We start from the raw sequence: 20314 nt of genomic DNA, 5'->3' as shown, positions 1-20314 counted from the left end.
CTTAGAGACCTCTTCATTCCACGAGTAAGCTGGTTGATGACAGGTTTTTCTTCGGACGCATAGTCATGGATTCGTCGCCAGCGTTGGCGACCATCGACATCACCTGGAACGACATACAATCGGGAGATCCGAACAGAACAATTTTGTTACTCCATCACAGCCATGAAATATTCGCGGGTAAAAGATTGGCCCACCTCACTGACAAGTGCGAAAACAATCAAAGCACCACCTGGCGGCAAAAAAGATATCCTCACAATAGTTGAATTCTGTTCAGTACAAACTATTACCTATCTAGTACATTTCTCTTATAGAGCTGCCACATGCTGAATTACCGAAGCAGCAACACTGTTCGCCAGTTAGTCCTTAAGCTATAGTGGTGTAAACTTGTTGACGAAAAGTCCCAGTGTGACCGGCGTCAGAGTAATTGTCCGGATTCCAAAGTTTTCTATTTTTTGATCCAAGAGACTTCCAATAGCGCTTTGAGGTACGTAAATAAATAACTTGACTGTGTGATTTTATTGCTTGCCGAGATAAAATATATAACAAGAATATTTTTCCAAAAAATACAAGATTCTGTAGAATGACGCAGAGAAATCTTGAACAAATTCAGAGTCTTCTTCGAGGGCTACCACTCGGAACGAGTTACGAGATTTTATCGCAAGATGAACCGAATAACGAAGAAGCGTTTCATGAGGTCGATGATATCCAGGATGCAGACGAAGATACCGCACAAGGACCATCGCATGGTCAGTTGGTGATAAGAGGAAGAAATAATTACAGGTGGTACACGAATAATTCGGAAATACCAGTGCAACACGTGTCACAAATTTATTTTGCTAAACCGAATGGCGATGCGATGAATATCAGAACCCCACTCGAAGCATGGAGTTTACTTTTTCCAAACGACTTATTGGAAATAATCGTTCGGCATACAAATGAAGAAATCCGAAGAAGAGCCGAGTACCAGAATGAAGACCTTCATCGAGAGACAAATTTGGTGGAATTGAAAGCCTTGCTGGGATTATTATACTTCACCGGATTAGAAAAACAGAACGCCAGCTCTACCGAGGATTTGTGGACGCCACTATCTCGATATAATATGTACGAAGCTGCAATGGACAGACACCGATTTTATTTTTTGTTGGCATGTCTTACTTTCGACGATAAGGCAACCAGAATTGAACGACAAAGAGCGCATCAATTAGCACCTATAAAAGAAATTTGGGAACTATTTATTTGGAATTGCATGCGAAACTATTTTCCATCTAGTTATTGCACGATCGACCAGCACTTTTTAAAGTTCGAAGGACGATTTTGTTCGAAAGTCTTTATTCCTAATAAACCAAAAAAGTCTGGTATAAAAATCGTATGCATGAACGATGTACAAACTTCGTATTTAATAAACGCAGAGCCCTACGCAGGACGGATTCGAACTCTCCCAGGTGAATCTGTGACGAGCTATTACGTGCGAAAATTGTCAGAATCAATTCATCATACGGGGCGAAATATCACATGCGATAATTGGTTCATGTCTGTCGATCTTGTTCGAAAAATGAAAATTCAATACAACCTGAGCATGGTTGGCACTCTGCGAAAAAATACGTGGGATATACCATCATCGTTCACGCGGAACGCGACTCCTGGTACTGTTCGCTTCGGTTACAACGAAGGAAATACCTTAGTTTCGTATTGTCCGGAAAGTAAAAAAGTCCTTATATTATTATCAAGTTTGCACAAAACCGGACGAGTGACAAATGATACCGGATCACCAGAAATTTTAGACTTTTACAACCGCACGAAAGAAGTCAGCGATAGATTCGATCAGATGTGCCAGACTTGCAATTCTGCTCGACATACTTCAATGTGGCCGCTAAGAATGTTTTACGGTATGTTGGATTACGCTGCAGTCAATTCCTTCGTATTGTACAATTTACAATCGTCGAGTATAGAAACAAGTCAAACAAACTTCAACAAGGCATTGACTGACGCACTAATACAACCACATCTTCGAGCTCGCCTTAAATAGTCGATACAGCTCCCTGCTCCACGTCTGATAATTCAAGAAATACCGAAAGTTAACACAGAACTACACAGAATGCAAAAAAGAACACTAGGCGCAATCGGTACGGATGTAAGAAGAACAACTTATTGTTGTGTGCGGTGTAAAAAGCCTAGTTGCGAAGCCCATCGACTTACTGTTTGCGAATCATGTAACGAAGCCATATAATTGTTTGTTTTGTACAATTAGTATTTGTTTTCAGTCATAATTTCTTGTTTATACATAAATAATAGTATTATTTGCTGTAAAAATCACCGTCGATTTATTTTTAATCAAAGTTCTCGACCGTTCTCTCTTTGAAATTGCGCATTTCCAAGTGAACCAATAATCACACTTGCTTCGGCAGGAACCATCAGAGCCCGGTCTCTCTTGATCATAAATATAAGGTCTCCATGGCCAGGATCCATGGTTATATGTTTCTCGTGTACATCGAATCTATTTCTTTACTTTACTATTCTCTTCGTTGAACAAGGCCTTGACAGCAATTTATTGTTGCACCGACATCAAATTTTTGCAACAGTCCCACTGTCGAAGGGTTTAAAGTTATTTGGCTGTATACACTGATGCGTTTGGATTTATGCTTTTCTTTGCAATTTCATTTGTTTGGGGGACATAGCAGGCAGCATCTACGTACGGTTGATCGTTTTCCTTGCTGCCATCAGTGTATATAGCTGTTGCTTCGTTTTTTTATATGAGTTGATCAACTGCATGATTTGGATTTCGACTAGTTTTGATTTGTCTACCTACATCAGTATCTATTGGTACAGAGGTAGTGATGATATCATATTCCTGTTCGTAGAATGTTAGATTATTATCGATGTGCATAGTATATTCAGTTAAGTCCTTTACATACTGAACACATTCGGCAAGTAGTCTTTTTCTTTTTAGTTTTGTTGGCCTGATATCGTATGTAAAGTAAGAGCAGAGAATTGATTTTTTATTGGACAGATCGTTGGTTATGTATCGTTTTGCTAGAAGTTTTGCTGGATCATCCAGTAGAGTAAGCTTTCATTCAGCCAAAAGAATGTGGGTGTTGATCTTCTGTAGGCGAGGGCTGGTCTAATGGCTTGATGTTGTATTCTTTCTAATGAACAAATGAAAATCAAGATTGTAAACTATAGTGTATGAAAAAGCGAATGAACGACAGACAGTATCAGAATGTGAGCGTGCTGGACGCTTCGAACAAAGGGGTAAATGAAATCTGGTGAGTGCGCCACTCAAAACTGGTGGATTTTTTCGCGAACTTCCGAACTCTTTTGCGATCAGAACACTCAAGCTTCTATTCGTTCGGACTGTCAAGGTACAAATGCTGCACTGCGACAAAATACATCCGACCGTACTACGTAAGCCAGTTGATAATAGTAGTTTTTATATCGAAACTGTACACACCACCGGCTTGTGACTTCATGAGACGACCTCCGTTACATATCCGACCATAATAAGTGACTAGGTGATACTAAAAAACTAGGTTAAAACTCGGTCACAATAAATATCTTGCCATGAAAATGTTGAAATAATACATGGGGAATTTAATAAAGTCAAAATCTATATTTTGTCTATAAGCGAAATTACTTAAAATACGAACTGGAGTCACTGTACAACTATACAAATGAATTAATGTATAAAACAAGGAGTTGATTGAATCAGAACAAAGATACGAAAAAAAACACAAATTTTAACAAAACGGTATTGAAATCATTTTCTAATAAACCAGTATCTAGTTGATGACGTGGGGAGTAAGAATGAATGGTTCACATCAGACTATAAAGAACTAAAAACAAATACTTCGTAGCAAAGAAACATTTAGTGGCATTACTAACCGAACGTATGTATCTAATTCATTCTAATTACACTTGTTCAATGCATCAGAATATATATGTATATAGAGTAGCTGTTTCCAACTGCGAATCAAACAGCAATGTAATCTACGAAGCTTGTTGGCAAAAAATTTGACAATGAAGTTACAAGGAGAACTGGGCGAATATTATGATAAACCAAAGCTAGGAGCCAGTGTTGTCAAGTTCAATGTCGCTCGTGTGGATTATACGAAAATTATCCTCCTTTTTTTCTTACCGGCCCCAGTGACAGGTACGTACTTAAGTCAACGGTCTTGACAGTTTCTCATTTCTTATTGTCAGCGGAAGAGAATATGGCAGACCTCAGAACACACTGTAAAAAAAATTGGAAGAGTCGAGATTCGTAAATTCTCTCGCGAAGAAGGAAATACAGGAAAACAAAGGGGTTCGGACGTATACGACGTTAATAGAAAAATCATCGGAGCAAGTTCCCCAGCTGCATCCAACATCGGGCGTATGGGAAAAGGACAAGGTAATACTTTGGTAGATTTTTCTATTCGGTAATATTTTCTCTTTCGTTAGCTAACTCGTATTTGTTTCTAAACTATCAACCTCTGTACAAAGTCTCACTTGAGTAGAAAAGTATCAACCTCTCGCAGCTACACGGAGAGAAAAATCTGAGAAAAATTACCCTACTGTCTATAATCGTGATGTAAAAGACACCTTATGCATTTTTTATTGATGCATGTTACAAAAATTATAGGTTTTTATGAAAATAATTATCACCTTGCTTAGAAACTATGTATTTCGGCAGCACAACATTTAAAATGTGACGACGCATTTTCCTGATGCAGCACCGTAAAAACCGCATTAGGTGTCTTTTACATCACGATTATAGACAGCAGGGTAATTTTTCTCAGATTTTTCTATCCGTATATCCTGTTGGTTGAACCGTGTCAACGAAACAAATAGCGTGATTCTACAAGTCTACAAGTATTGCGAATACTTTTTTCATGATAGTCAGCAGACAAAAATATTCATTTCAGCACTTGAAAACAGTTTTTTACGCTGTTGTAGTCACGTTGGAAGGATTTTTCCATTAACAAATTTATATTTTTTAACAGATCAACCGAAAGATAAAATTGTCTAAGGGGACAAAGGACTGAAATTGTCAAGATGGAGGGCACTCAGAGGTTTACAAAAAAAAAACCAAAAAAAATCAAAAAGGAACGAAACGGCCAGTATTTCGTGTTGAAGTTTATCACCATGAACTAAATTCTCCTGTCTTGCTACATCAATATCTGCAACTAATGCTTTTATTTCTTTAAGCAGTGAAAACTCCAAGACTCTTATGATTAGTCTCCCTCTTTAGAACGACGAAACGACAAGTGCATGTCTCTTCGTACAAGCTTTCAATGCCAATTACCTTTTGGCAGTGGCTCTAGTTATTCTGGGTTATATTGATGATTTGACAATCTGGCAACCTGTGACGACTTGCGAGCTTTCTGACATATGATGTACACATACAAGTCGAAGACTCGGACTTCAGGTCTGGACAATTTAACGAACTGCAAGAAAGAAATTGACTAAAAAAAAGATGAAAAAAAATTAAGACAAAGAAAATACGTACTTAAATGCTTACTGCATGGACAAGTAGACTTTTTTCACATTAATTTGGTTCAAGATTGGAATAAAACAGTTTCTTTCAATTTGCCTATTTTTGGAATCTAGACAAATTTTTTCCGGGCACCAACATAATAATCACGATTACGGCGCAAAAAAGTAAAGATGCGTGTTATAAAAAGCGCACGTCCCCAGTAATAACTTGGAGAAAATGTAAACGCGAAAGATGTTACAGCCCAAAATTCGACTGATTAGATACTGCGAGCAGTTGTGACGGATAAGCGTTGCCGTTTTTATCGTTCTACGCACATCGCACATCGCTCGATAATTTTTACCGAAGTTTTATCAACGCGAAGGACGTGTTACGTTGCATCAGAATGGTGATTTACCTAACGCTACTCGAAGATGCAAATTAGACGAACGTTAGCATAGTTTACTGTTGCTACTGTAGTGAAACGAGCCACGTGCGACTGGGAGCAAGAGAATCTCGCATTAGTTTATTTATTATGACTAATCAAGGGTCATCTCACTACGAAGTGAAGTACTGCAGGTACTAGGATCAAAGTGGATGATTTTATTCTCAATTTTTTCACTGAATGATGATTTTTTCACTGCTTGCTCTCCTTAAAAATTCCAACATAAGAAGAAAGAACATTGACGATTACTTTTATAAAAGTGTAAAAAGGATGATTTCGGTCCATCAAAATACAATCCACTCTACGAAGGCGATATTACTATCAATTATTATTAAATATTTATGCAGAATTATTTAAAGTACATAGGTTACTACTGAATACCTAGTAATATTTTCTAGTACTTCAAAAGCTGATTCCACGAATGCATCAGATTTCAAACTGTTGCTTCATAGTCGTCGAAGTCCGTAGGAGCTTATTTAGTGGATACATTTAGATTTTTATTACATTCGAATAAGCTTTATCAACAGCTCAAAATTTGCACGGACGAATTTACTATTCCATTGAAATTATTCAACTTAAATTTTTATGGCAATAATTTGCAATAATCACTTTATTATTGCGACAACAAATTTGAAGTAACGACTCTTTTGGGTGGATATTGCCAGATTAAAGTTTCTTTGTTGAATGTATACTGAATTCGGGTACTCAAGCGAAGATAATTTTGCTGAGAGGTTAGTTTATCGAACTTATAATGATTAAGGTTATAAACTTCTTTCAAATACGATAAATTGTGTTCTGCAGTTCTTACTTCTTCTGAGTGAAACAATTTCTTCAAACTTTGGAAACTACAGGGCTTATTATTGTGCTTGGGGATTGATTAAGAAATGTTTGGAAAATTCGTGATTAAATACGAAGAATCTCTGATTCGGTTGCAGTACGATACCAAAACTTAAAATTGAGTAAACTTTTTCCAGTCAAACCGCAAGGACAATAATGAGTTCTATCATTTCGTGAAATTTGAAGGGAGTTCACTACTTCGGTAGAGAAAGAATAGTAAGATACGATTTGCCGTATTTGACGATGGTCCGGCATCCCCTTGAGTGGCCATATATTAATATTGAACCCCGATTAGCTGTCCAGAAATAATATAACCAACTGCCCGAGGATCGATACAAGAACCGAGTGAATTGGCACGCTTAAAAATAGACGGTCAAATTATCGGGAAAGAATGGCCTACGAAAACTAGTCTCGTGAATTTCCACCTTGACACGCAGTGTTCAATTCTTGGTGCAGTTATTCCGCTCCACCGTCGAGAAATGGATGTTGATTTGATCAAATCTTTTTCTACCTCACACGTTAGAAAGACACCGAAACTTGATGTTGCTGATCGAAAATCCATTGATCTCTGTTTACTGGAAAAAAACTAGGAATTTGACGTACGCGGAATTTGACGTACGCAAATTTCGTCTGTTGGAAATAGACAGGGAAAAGTTGAGTAATTACGGTGAACCACAGGGAAAAACGTACATTTTTCTCGTTCTCTTATAAATTGTTTTCGAACTTCAACCAAGCTTCGTAAATTCAGCGTAGCTAACTTTCGGAAACGGTTTTGGTAAATTTATAATTATTCATGTGAAAGGACGCAATACCTTGCGTTTTTCAATCCAAATTTATATATATCGAAGATGCAACATTTCTGGAGTCTTTGCCCGTGATAGACGACCAACGTTACCCAACGTTCGTGGAAAGATATAAGGAGTTCTGAGTTTATTAACGGAAAAGTCAGCGAATTTTATTCAGGGAAAATTATCGCGACTCTGCTCATGTCGCCGCAAGCACAAGTCACAACGCGGTTATCTGCCGACATCACGCATACGAGTGTAAACAGGTGTGTATATCTACTTGATACTTGGTATGGTGGGTGGGTGGCATCAGGGTTGGGACAACAGTTACGCCGTAGAAACTCCGCGCCGATCGATAGGTACGTTACATGCATAAAGGCTTGAGAAGATGCTACAGTGAGTTTCTTTCGATAGAGTAAAATATCACTCTATTTGTCCATTATCAACGCCTAAACAACAGCGATGTGGACGTGCCGCGATCGGCCCAATTCTCCATGCAGTGCCGAATTCAAATATGCCCAAAAAATTTATTTTACGCAACAACGAAGCCAAGAAATATTGCAGGGATACATTTCACGGCCTCTTTCCTCGTATGTGGGACAAAAAATGTTTTGGATATTTTTGGTCGGCATTGCATGTAGAAATGCGCTGACTGCCGTATTTTTACTTCAGTACTGCGGCGGCTTCAATGATAGTGAAAAAAAGAGTCACTTCTTACTGGATTGGCAAAGACTGACTCAGAAACTTCGTAGGAACCCACGATAAGCGGTTTTCAACGGGATATTATGTGTAGTGTTTTGCCAGGGCAGCAGGAAAATCTTCGGAAGGACAAATTGGGGCTCAATCCGCAACAGCGCGAGACTCTTACTGACTGAAAAACCACCTCCTATTCTTGAAGAGCACCCCGTGAGATCGCGGTCACATATGGCAACAGCAATCTACATAGACTTTGTCTAGGTCTCCAAACACTTCACATGATTCAAGCTAATGCGCTTGTCGTGCACAGCGTTGCTATGGCCAAGAACTTTTTCGTACCTCGTTTCCATCTTTTTCCTACAATGACCTTACGCGCAGTGTCAACTATCACGTTGATTCTATCGATCGTGGATCCGGCCCTCGGAACATCATACCGATTTTCGGAAAGGTTGCCAACTCTCGCGATTAATTCTTTCATTCTGTTGCAAATGATCCTTTATAATGGCTTTTCAGCCATATCCATCAGGCAGATACGTCGACAGAATAATGGTTCGTTTGGTGGCTCGTTGTCTTTCGAAAGGAGGACTAGCCGCTGCTACTTCCATTGCGTTGGAAAGGTTCTATCACGAAGACAGACGTTCTACACCTCGTTTCAAGGGCAAAGTTTGGTACGTACTCCGGACCTGTGACCTTTGAATTCCGCAAACGTTTCATATGGCCCACCTCACGGATCATCGCGGACTTCGCTGCCAAGCTTCTTCCACCCACGGTGCTCACTGGCCCGGATAGTCATCTTCAGAGCACATCGTGCCGTTGCATGCTGTTGTTCCAGAGTATTTTGGCCCGATCATCCTCTTTCTCGTTGCGCTAGCCTCCTGGTACGATGACACCTCCTCCGGATCTTATAGATCTCTTCATTCCACGAGTAAGCTGGTTGATGACGGGTTTTTCTTCGGACGCATAGTCATGGATTCGTCGCCAGCGTTGGCGACCATCGACATCACCTGGAACGACATACAATCGGGAGATCCGAACAGAACAATTTTGTTACTCCATCACAGCCATGAAATATTCGCGGGTAAAAGATTGGCCCACCTCACTGACAAGTGCGAAAACAATCAAAGCACCACCTGGCGGCAAAAAAGATATCCTCACAATAGTTGAATTCTGTTCAGTACAATCTATTACCTATCTAGTACATTTCTCTTATAGAGCTGCCACATGCTCAATTACCGGAGCAGCAACACTGTTCGCCAGTGAGTCCTTAAGCTATAGTGGTGTAAACTTGTTGACGAAAAGTCCCAGTGTGACCGGCGTGAGAGTAATTGTCCGGATTCCAAAGTTTTCTGTTTTTTGATCCAAGAGACTTCCAATAGCGCTTTGAGGTACGTAAATAAATAACTTGACTGTGTGATTTTATTGCTTGCCGGGATAAAATGTATAACAAGAATATTTTTCCAAAAAATACAAGATTCTGTGGAATGACGCAGAGAAGTCATGAAACAATTCGTAGTCTTCTTCGAGGGCTACCACTCGGAACGAGTTACGAGATTCCATGGCAAGATGAACCGAATAACGAAGAAGCGTTTCATGAGGTCAATGATATCCAGGATGCAGACGAAGATACCGGGCTCGGCCACAAAGGCGAAATTCCAATGGATGTCGAATATGATTCATACGAAGAGCAGGCACAGCACGCGCAAGGACCATTGCATGGTCAGTTTGCGATAGAAGGAAAAAATAATTACAAGTGGTACGCGAATAATTCGGAAATACCAGTGCTACAGGTGTCAGAAATTTCTTTTGCTAAACCGAATGGCGATGCGAAGAATATCAGAACACCACTCGAAGCATGGAGTTTACTTTTTTCAAACGACTTATTGGATATAATCGTTCGGCATACAAATGAAGAAATCCGAAGAAGAGCCGAGTACAAGATTGAAGACCTTTATCGAGAGACAAATTTGGTGGAATTAAAAGCCTTGCTGGGATTATTATACTTCACCGGATTGGTAAGACAGAACCCCCCCTCCGAGGATTTGTGGAAACCACTATTTGGAATCGTTTCGTTCGCATCTGCAATCAAAAAACGTCGATTTTATTATTTGTTAGCATGTCTTACTTTCGACGATGAGGCAACCAGAGTCGAACGACGAAAAGCGCACGAATTAGCGCCTATAAAAGAAATTTGGGATCTATTTATTTTGAATTGCACACGAAACTATTTTCCATCTAATTGCTGCACGATTGACAAGCAGTTTCTAAAATTCCACGGACAATTTTGTTCGAAAGTCTACGTTCCTGATAAACCAAACAAGTGTGGTATAAAAATCGTATGCATGAACGATGTACAAACTTCGTATTTAATAAGCGCGGAGCCCTACGCAGGACGGATTCCAACTCTCGCAGGTGAATCTGTGCCGAACTATTACGTGCGAAAATTATCAGAATCAATTCATCATACGGGGCGAAATATCACATGCGATAATTGGTTCATGTCCGTCGATCTTGTTCGAGAAATGAAAATTCACTACAACCTGAGCATGGTTGGCACTCTACGAAAAAGTATGTGCGAAATACCACCATCGTTCACGCAAAACGCGACTCCTGGTACTGTTCGCTTCGGTTTCGCCGAAGGAAATACCTTAGTTTCATATTGCCCGGGTAGTAAAAAAGTCCTTATATTATTATCAAGTTTTCACAAAACCGGACTAGTGAACGTTGTTACCGGATCACCAGAAATTCTAGATTTTTACACCCGCACGAAAGAAGCCACCTATAGATTCGATCAGATGTGCCAGGCTTACACCACTGTTCGCCATACTTCAAGGTGGCCGCTAAGAATATTTTTTGGTATGTTGGATCACGCTGGAGTCAATTCCCTCGTATTGTACAATTTACAAGCGAATATGATAACAAGTCGAATAAACTTCATCAAGGAATTGACTTACGCGCTAATACAACCACAACTTCAAGCTCGCACTGAATCGTTGGTACAGCAACCTGCTCTACCTCTGACGTTTCAAAATATACGGAAAGTTCAACAACAAAGACGCAAAACGCATAAAACAGCACGATGCGCATTCTGTACGGATGTAAGATTAACAGCTGTTCGTTGTGTGCGGTGTGAAAGGCCTAGTTGCGAAGCCCATCGAATTACTGTTTGCAAATCATGTAACGAAGCCATATAATTGTTTATTTTGTACATTTAGTATTTGTTTTCAGTCATCATTTCTTGTTTATACATAAATAATAGTATTTTTTACTGTAAAAATGACCGTCGATTTATTTTCAATCAAAGTTCTCGACTGTTCTCTCTTTGAAATTGCGCATTTCCAAGTGAACCAATAATCACACTTGCTTCGGCAGGAACCATCAGAGCCCGGTCTCTCTTGATCATAAATATAGGGTCTCCATGGCCAGGATCCATGGTTATATGTTTCTCGTATACATCGAATCTATTTTTTCACTTTACTATTCTTTCCGTTGAACAAGGCCTTGACAGCAATTTATTGTTGCACCGACATCAAATTTTTGCAACAGTCCCACTGTCGAAGGGTTTAAAGTTATTTTAAAGGCTGTATACACTGATGCGTTTGGATTTATGCTTTTCTTTGCAATTTCATTTATTTGGGGCACATAGCAGGCAGCATCTACGTACGGTTGATCGTTTTCCTTGCTGCCATTAGTGTATATAGCTGTTGCTTTGTTTTTAATATGAGTTGATCAACTGCATGATTTGGATTTTGACTAGTTTTGTACGCACTGGAGTCACTGTACAACTATGAAATGAACAAGGAGTTGATTGAATCAGAACAAAGATACGAAATAAAAAAACGAATTTTAACAAAACGGTATTGAAATCATTTTCTAATAAACCAGTATCTAGTTGATGACCTGGAGAGTAAGAATGAATCATTCACATCAGACTATAAAGAACTAAAAACAAATATTTCGTAGCAAAGAAACATTTAGTTGCGTTACTAACCGAACGTATGTATCTCATTCATTCTCATTACACTTGTTCAATGCATCAGAATATATATATATATATACATTGATTCGATTCGCAGTTGGAAACAGCTACTATATATATGTAGTATATATCTTGAGACATCAAAATATCTCAAGAAATACGAATTGTACAAAGAAATGTACGAGACTTAAACTGTTTGATTTTGATGGGGAAAACTAACCCCGTAAAATTCAACCCTCCACCCCAACCCCTGAGGGCGTGAGGGGTAGTAACTTTGAAATCTTAAGTGGATACCACTATTTTTTATTGCAGATTCAAATTGTCCATGGGAAAATACACAAGTTTTATTCGACATTTTTTTTCGATCGGATACAGATGGCGCTGTAATTATTGAAAATCAAATTTTTCATGAAGTAGTACGTGTACGTGTAAGGGTGAATATCAGTGTGACAGGCTGAAAAATTAGGTATTTTTTGAGAATTTTTTTTTGAGAAAACGGCTCGATCGAATTATTTGGGATTTTGTGTATTTATCATTGAAGCATTGAAGTATACAGGGAAATTTTTTTTTTATTTTCAGTACATTTTATAAAGCAGAGGAGCGGTCGCAAAATGGCGTCTCAAAAAAAAACTTCCCGACAGTTGACTACATGAGTGCCACAGCAAGCATCTGAACTCAAAAGTTCAAAAAGATTATGAAATTATGATGGTATAGATATCGCAGCATCGTGGGAAATTTGAAAATTTTGATTGAAAAAAAATGGCGGCCATTTGAAAAAAAAAAGAATTTTGCATAAAAAATTAGCAGTAAATTATGAATAAAAAAAAAATTAAACAATTTTGAAAAAAACACTACGATGCGACGATAGCGATAAGTTTTCTGAAGAGAATCCTTTTTGAACGAAGTCAATTGGACAAAATTTGACAGAGTTATGCTGTCAACCAGGTCAAAAAACATGGTTTCGAGAAAAACGCGTTTAAAGTTTCGAAAGGATAAAATTGAATGATGTAACTTAAATGTTGATAAAAAACAAGCGTCGACGCTTGGTGCCAATTTCGAATACTTCTAAGCCGAAAGTTGTTTTCAAAATTTGTCAAAACTATCTATTTAAGCAAGAAAAAAAAATCGATTTTTTTTTTCACACTGATATTCCCCCTTAAACGGTTCCAAGAGTACGATTTGGAAACTATCGGGTTGCTTGTTTTTGAGTGATCTTTCACATCAAGTACTATACATATGTATATATAGTAGCTGTTTCCAACTGCGAATCAAACAGAAATGAAATCTACGAAGCTTGTTGGCAATAAATTTGACAATAAAGTTACAAGGAGAACTGGGCGAATATTATGATAAACCAAAGCTAGGAGCCAGTGTTGTCAAGTTCAATGTCGCTCGTGTGGATTATACGAAAACTATCCTCCTTTTTTTCTTACCGGCCCCAGTGACAGGTACGTACTTAAGTCAACGGTCTTGACAGTTTCTCATTTCTTATTGTCAGCGGAAGAGAATATGGCAGACCTCAGAACACACTGTAAAAAAAATTGGAAGAGTCGAGATTCGTAAATTCTCTCGCGAAGAAGGAAATACAGGAAAACAAAGGGGTTCGGACGTATACGACGTTAATAGAAAAATCATCGGAGCAAGTTCTCCAGCTGCATCCAACATCGGGCGTATGGGAAAAGGACAAGGTAATACTTTGGTAGATTTTTCTATTCGGTAATATTTTCTCTTTCGTTAGCTAACTCGTATTTGTTTCTAAACTATCAACCTCTGTACAAAGTCTCACTTGAGTAGCAAAGTATCAACCTCTCGCAGCTACACGGAGAGAAAAATCTGAGAAAAATTACCCTACTGTCTATAATCGTGATGTAAAAGACACCTTATGCATTTTTTATTGATGCATGTTACAAAAATTATAGGTTTTTATGAAAATAATTACCACATTGCTTAGAAACTATGTATTTCGGCAGCACAACATTTAAAATGTGAGCACGCATTTTCCTGATGCAGCACCGTAAAAACTGCATTAGGTGTCTTTTACATCACGATTATAGACAGCAGGGTAATTTTTCTCAGATTTTTCTATCCGTGTATCCTGTTGGTTGAACCGTGTCAACGAAACAAATAGCGTGATTCTACAAGTCTACAAGCATTGCGAATACTTTTTTCATGATAGTCAGCAGACAAAAATATTCATTTCAGCACTTGAAAACAGTTTTTTACGCTGTTGTAGTCACGTTGGAAGGATTTTACCATTAACAAATTTATATTTTTTAACAGATCAACCGAAAGATAAAATTGTCTAAGAGGACAAAGGACTGAAATTGTCAAGATGGAGGGCACTCAGAGATTTACAAAAAAAAAACCAAAAAAAATCAAAAAGGAACGAAACGGCCAGTATTTCGTGTTGGAGTTTATCACCATAAACTAAATTCTCCTGTCTTGCTACATCAATATCTGCAACTAATGCTTTTATTTCTTTAAGCAGTGAAAACTCCAAGACTCTTATGATTAGTCTCCCTCTTTAGAACGACGAAACGACAAGTGCATGTCTCTTCGTACAAGCTTTCAATGCCAATTACCTTTTGGCAGTGGCTCTAGTTATTCTGGGTTATATTGATGATTTGACAACCTGGCAACCTGTGACGACTTGCGAGCTTTCTGACATATGATGTACACATACAAGTCGAAGACTCGGACTTCAGGTCTGGTCAATTTAACGAACTGCAAGAAAGAAATGGGCTAAAAAAGAGATGAAAAAAATTAAGACAAAGAAAATACGTACTTAAATGCTTACTGCATAGACAAGTAGACTTTTTTCACATTAATTTGGTTCAAGTTTTACACATTTTAATTTACAATTGAACTGTTTAGCTAACCGATCGAACTGTGCAAATATAATTGAATTTTTGAAGTTCATTCGACTTTCAACGGCACAATAATGCATCTCATTTATACTTTGTTCAATTCCTCTGTGAAAGGTTTATGTCATAAACAAGTTGATTGTAATTTTATGACTTTGCTGTAAAAAAATGTTCATCAATAAATCGTGCAATACGAATAATATCATACATTGTTTTCTTTAAAAGTGTCGAATGAAATGTGTTGGTAGAAAAAAAAAAAAGAAAAAAGCTTCCTCTACCATTTTCACCTCGCAATGTGTTTATTACTTGATAGAAAATTGAGGCAGCAGCATGAACGTATGGGAGCATCAATTGGATTAGTAGTATTCCTATATCGCACTCTCATCGTGGCAACACAAGCAAGAATAATGATATCGTGTATAAATGCTGCGGATCTCAACAAGTACAAATATCGTGGTTCACTTACAATTAGTTCATCTGTTAGTACAGTACGGCAGTGTCATTGCCGCATACTTACAAAAAGTAATGAAATCTAGGTAAAAATATCTGAAATATAAAACAATGAAGTTATCAAAGCTACATCGCAATAAAAATGCAAGAACAAATTAAGTATTTCCAGTCTTTGTCGTGAAATCAGGAAAGATCCCCAAGCATTATGATCTCTCGGCAAGTAAGTATAAGTTACGAACCTCTGTGTTCAAAGCTCGAAAATTTGGATATCTCACAAACGACTTTTCAGAATTATTACTGATTCTTGAATTGTGTCGATCAATATGGTCGTTACCAAAAATCGCAACTAATTTAGGTCAATTGGAAAAAAGTTTAGAGAAAAAATGAGTTCCTTGGAGTCAAAGCAATCATGTAAAAAATCGTAATTCAAATGACAGGTCATGGGTCAGACCAGGTCGATCTAACACGAAATGCTCCATATACATCATGCTGCAAGTCTCACTACGTCCCTCTCTCTTCCCAGCTCGGGGCTAGATTTTCGGCGTCGATGGTTCCTCCATGTCTATTTGCTCTGAGGTACTACTAATTGAAAACCAGATTAACATAAACGTCACAAGACCTTTTAAAAGAACTTAACGCAACTATGTTACGTGAACATACTAAGCTATTGCATGCCTTACATACTGATCTATTCAAAGAACTCATTTATATTACCGTATTGTTCCGAATATAAATCGACGATATGAGTCGACCCCCAGTCTTTAGTCTGCATTTCAGGACTTTTTTTAGGTACTGAATATAAACCGACTTGTATTTTTTTAAACAGGTAGATTTATCAATGGAACTTGGGTAAATTATTAAAATATCGCAGCGTGAATTCAACTGGTCTAATTTGACGATTGAAATATTCATAAAAAACAATTTTAGTGTGTAAAGTGAATTTCCAAAAAAATCCTGAATATAAGTCAAGCCCGCGTCAAGGACGATTTTAGGGAGTCATGTTGGCAACGAAAAACCTCGACTTATATTCGGAAGAATACGGTGTTGTCTCTCGAATTTAACATATAATGTTAAGGTAGTACAAAACTGTATTTTGACCGTACAAGCCAAGTCTATCCTCTCATACATTTTATTGAACAATGAATGGGACGTTACAATTCTTTTTACAACACAACAGCGAGGTCAAAAAATATAAAATCACTAAATTTATTACTAAACCAGAGTAAGCAAAGTCCTTGGAGCAGACGGGTATCGCTTTTCTCAGACACATGTCGCCAGATAACAAGATTACGTGTCATTACTTATGTTTTCAAGGAGAAAGATTGTTCTCTACTAACTAGTGTTTCTTTAGTATGATTGGTTTTGAAGCCGCATTTTTATTTTACCAATGACAAATAGCCCCGTGGTGTAGGGGTGCATAGCAATGGAATAATCTCCGTAAACTCTCCGTAAACTGCAATCGTAATACCCGGAAACGCGAATGTTCACCGTAATTGAAAGCACAATTCGTATGGCTGAATATCTTTGGTTATTTAACCCTTCTTCCGCTATCGGCATTATTTTTCTCAGAATTGATCTCGGTGCGTTTTAATGCATTCTTCAATAGCAAAATTCGATAATGTGCACGATTATTTTCTTGTCTTAGCCTATAAATTGTCTTCTTCAAGACCATCAATTTTTTTAGATCATTGGAATTCGAAGTGCGGTAAATTTTCTTCATTTCAGCACGCTTTTCAAGTCTTGCCTTTTTTTGGAGGAGTGTTTTTTTCAGTCGGACACAGTATTCGCAACGGTTTTTTTTTGTCAGTAGTTCGCAGTGAATGCTATGCCAGTCTCCGCGGTTATTGCGATAAGCAGTTCCTTCCTGAAAGAGGCTCTCGACAATTGGTCCAGTTCCTTTGCATACACGCGTACATTGAAATTTAAACAAGATCGCAGGCAGCAATGTAATATCTTCGGTGTTTCTAAGCGCTTGCAATTCGTGAAATTCTACAGCCTTCCCCTGTACCTGATAAGAGATTGTACCATCAGCGTGGATAATGACACTCTTTTCTATAACGGGACTACGTATGTCATTATTGAACATGAGTCGTATGTCTGTAAATATCCAGAAACGTTCAGTTCCTCTACACGATTCAGTTACACACCACATCGGCGGAAGTTTAACCAATAGATCGTTGTTTATCCATAGAGCTGCAATGGAAACAATCAGGTGGTTTTCTGGTAAAATGTATATTTTTGTTTTTTATCCATTTGCTTCACGGTATTTTGACTAAAAATAATACTTACATGTACTAGTGATTGCTTTCAGAAACCCACTGGTACTCAAGTTCATCGAATTATGTGTCTGCTGAGAAATTACGGTTTTTCTGAATGGTAAAGTAGGAGAATCTTGGCAGCTTTTGGGTTTTGTCGGAAGATGCCAACATATTTGTTGATTGTCGATTGAACTTTTCGTGACCTCTTTGTTTGTATCCACTGCTTGACAATTGGACCCAAGCAGTTTGTTCCTGCCTATTACAACTTATAAGATAAATGATTAAGAAAATACATCTTATATTGGTTATGTTTGAACAAGGCCAAACGACCAAAGCTTGTGTACACATCTTATAAATGACTCACTAATGTTATCTTGAGTTTCGTACATACACATTTTCGTTGACATATTCAAACTATAATCAAATGTCTCATTTATTCTATTGGAATATGGAACAAATGTTACTATTAAATTCAATTTAATTTAACTCATTGCCAATATGCAAGGATGTTGTGTACCTGGTATTTTGATTTGATTTAAAACCATCGATGTTTCCTTATGAATCGACTCCGATTGAATGCATGGCACATTTCGGTCCAACTGTGGCAATATTTGACGAACGAGCCGAGGCTTCTGTTCTATTTCATGTACAGGTGATGAATCTCCGATGTGATTATTTTCTAATGAAAGAAATTCTGGTATTATTTAATACTTAGACATTACTCGTACAGGTCAATGTCTTATATATTATAAGTAATACCTATTTTTGAGCATATGTACCTTCGATTTTGGGCGCACTATTACTGTGATTATCAACACACATCCTGTCAACTGAGGAGATTTTCTTGGTCTTCACTAAAGCATTAGCATTTGATTCATCTTTGAATATAGTGGGAAGAGCTGATTCTGCTAATCGTGGTCGCTGATACGGTGACTAAAATTTGAAAATTAGTCATATCAAGCAGTTCACTAAATACGAATACAAAATAATAAAAGTTGCATCGACTCGTAGTACTGGTTTCACAACTTCAACTGCGTTGGACTGTACGAGAGCAAAAAAATTCATCAACAGTGGAATTATTTCAAATTACCTCTGCTACGATATTCCCCTGAGAGTCGTACTTAATCCATTTCCTGATTATGCATTCTTTGCTAAAGTGTTTCTCACAAACGTACTGGTTTGCTTTGAGGAAAACTATGCCAGGGATCTTAGCTTCCCACTGTTTGCGTAGTCGTCGATTCTGCGGTACTCTGAATACTGAGCACTTTACTTTGTGAGTTCTCTGACCAGTCTTACACTTCGGAACAATGCAGGCTTTCGGCATGTTTGTTTTATATTACTGTAAACGAAGCAAGCCAGCCGCTGATGGATACATGAACTTAGGTTACGGAGATTTGTTTTCGAAACAACACCCCTAAATGCTGCCGCTCAATTTATATAGAACATCAACGATAATTTACACCCGTATTCATAGTCCTTCCTTGAGGAACAAGAGTTCCTTGTTCCTCATTTCACGTTTCATAGACCTTCCTCGACAGAATAAGGAGCCTTATTGGCCCCCTTCTTTCAAGGCAGGTCTCGAGCTTCCTTGAGGAAACCTTCGGCACTGCGATTGGCTGTTTCGTTTCGTGGAGCTTGCGCTTGGCGTCTATGCACTTATGACCCGTATGACGCAGATCACAGCCAGTCTATAGGTTAACTTCTTTGAGGTTATACACTCTCATCAACCGACGCAACTTGACAATGAGAGCTAAGCAGTTCAAGTTAGATTTAAATATAGCCGAGTGGCGCTTCGATCAGCAGTTTCACCACCATAAGCAATCACATATCCCTAAATATGTCTTCCTTCTGGAACGGAAAGCCAAGTTGTGACCATGAAACGAGGACGACTCTGAGATTCAAGGAAGCCTTCATCAAGGCGTCCTTTATCCTTGAGATAAGGAGGAACTATGAATACGGGTGTAGCCTTGCCAGGCCTACGATCGGATCCTTAATCACTTTCACCGACCATTTGGCTAGCATTGCGTTCGGACTCTTTACCTCTACACCCGTATTCATAGTCCTTCCTTGAGAAACAAGGATTCCTTGTTCATGGAACGTTAAATTTTCATACAACCCTGTATGGACGCCGTATACTTTTCAACTACGCAAATTCATTTGGGCCAAATTCGGCAAAGTAAATCTGACTCCATCGGATCGACAAAAATAATGTTATCTAAATAGATGCACAATAAACATGCACCTGGTTTACTGTTAACAGAGCTAGAAACCTTTTCTTGATGCAAAGGGTGGGAGACATAGTCGAAGAAGTTAATCTAAGAATGAAGATATATAGATGATCCTACATGTACCTTATGTAATTTCTGTATATATATTTAATACTTCACTCGCACCATTAACTGGAGATAATAATATATATCTTCAGTCAACGCTAATATCTTCATTCCGAAAGAAGATGCAGCTGACATATAGAAATAATTTCTCAACTGACGTTAGATTTCCGTGGTTTTTTACACATTCTTATAATATAAGAAGTTCAAGATAGAAATACTGG

At 38.1% G+C, this 20314-nt stretch overlaps 3 protein-coding genes across 7 annotated transcripts; 2 read left to right on the top strand and 1 right to left on the bottom strand.

Moving 5' to 3' along the window:
• Window positions 1-342: 342 nt before the first annotated feature.
• Window positions 343-3846, top strand: LOC138190338 (piggyBac transposable element-derived protein 4-like). Its single transcript, XM_069134628.1, has 2 exons — window positions 343-484; window positions 571-3846. Exon 2 carries the CDS (start codon window positions 581-583, stop codon window positions 2024-2026), a length of 1446 nt encoding a protein of 481 aa, XP_068990729.1. The 5' UTR covers window positions 343-484; window positions 571-580; the 3' UTR covers window positions 2027-3846.
• Window positions 3847-9429: 5583 nt separating this feature from the next.
• On the top strand, window positions 9430-14504 carry LOC124213574 (piggyBac transposable element-derived protein 4-like). 4 transcript variants are annotated; one of them, XM_046615005.2, is made up of 5 exons: window positions 9434-9597; window positions 9684-11065; window positions 12501-12571; window positions 13687-13876; window positions 14469-14504. In XM_046615005.2, the coding sequence occupies exons 2-5, from the start codon at window positions 9694-9696 to the stop codon at window positions 14492-14494; spliced, it is 1659 nt and encodes a 552-aa protein (XP_046470961.1). In that variant the 5' UTR covers window positions 9434-9597; window positions 9684-9693; the 3' UTR covers window positions 14495-14504. The 4 variants fall into 4 exon arrangements, 3 of the variants coding, with proteins under 3 accessions (XP_046470958.1, XP_046470961.1, XP_046470962.1); XR_006881901.2 differs by lacking the exon at window positions 12501-12571 and having other exon boundaries at window positions 9432-9597; XM_046615006.2 differs by lacking the exon at window positions 12501-12571 and having other exon boundaries at window positions 9439-9597; window positions 9684-10224.
• Window positions 14505-16613: 2109 nt separating this feature from the next.
• On the bottom strand, window positions 16614-19471 carry LOC124214508 (uncharacterized). 2 transcript variants are annotated; one of them, XM_046616826.2, is made up of 5 exons: window positions 18851-19471; window positions 18540-18693; window positions 18278-18439; window positions 17792-18025; window positions 16614-17695 (listed from the first exon to the last, which is right to left on the bottom strand). In XM_046616826.2, exons 1-5 carry the CDS (start codon window positions 19082-19084, stop codon window positions 17031-17033), a joined length of 1449 nt encoding a protein of 482 aa, XP_046472782.1. In that variant the 5' UTR covers window positions 19085-19471; the 3' UTR covers window positions 16614-17030. The 2 variants fall into 2 exon arrangements, with proteins under 2 accessions (XP_046472782.1, XP_046472783.1); XM_046616827.2 differs by having other exon boundaries at window positions 17792-18016.
• Between the last annotated feature and the right edge of the window lie 843 nt (window positions 19472-20314).

The sequence above is a fragment of the Neodiprion pinetum genome, chromosome 3, assembly GCF_021155775.2.
Source record: "Neodiprion pinetum isolate iyNeoPine1 chromosome 3, iyNeoPine1.2, whole genome shotgun sequence".
NCBI lineage: Eukaryota > Metazoa > Arthropoda > Insecta > Hymenoptera > Diprionidae > Neodiprion > Neodiprion pinetum.
The sequence above is the reverse complement of the archived record's forward strand: the minus strand, read 5'-3'. Positions and strand labels throughout refer to the sequence as shown.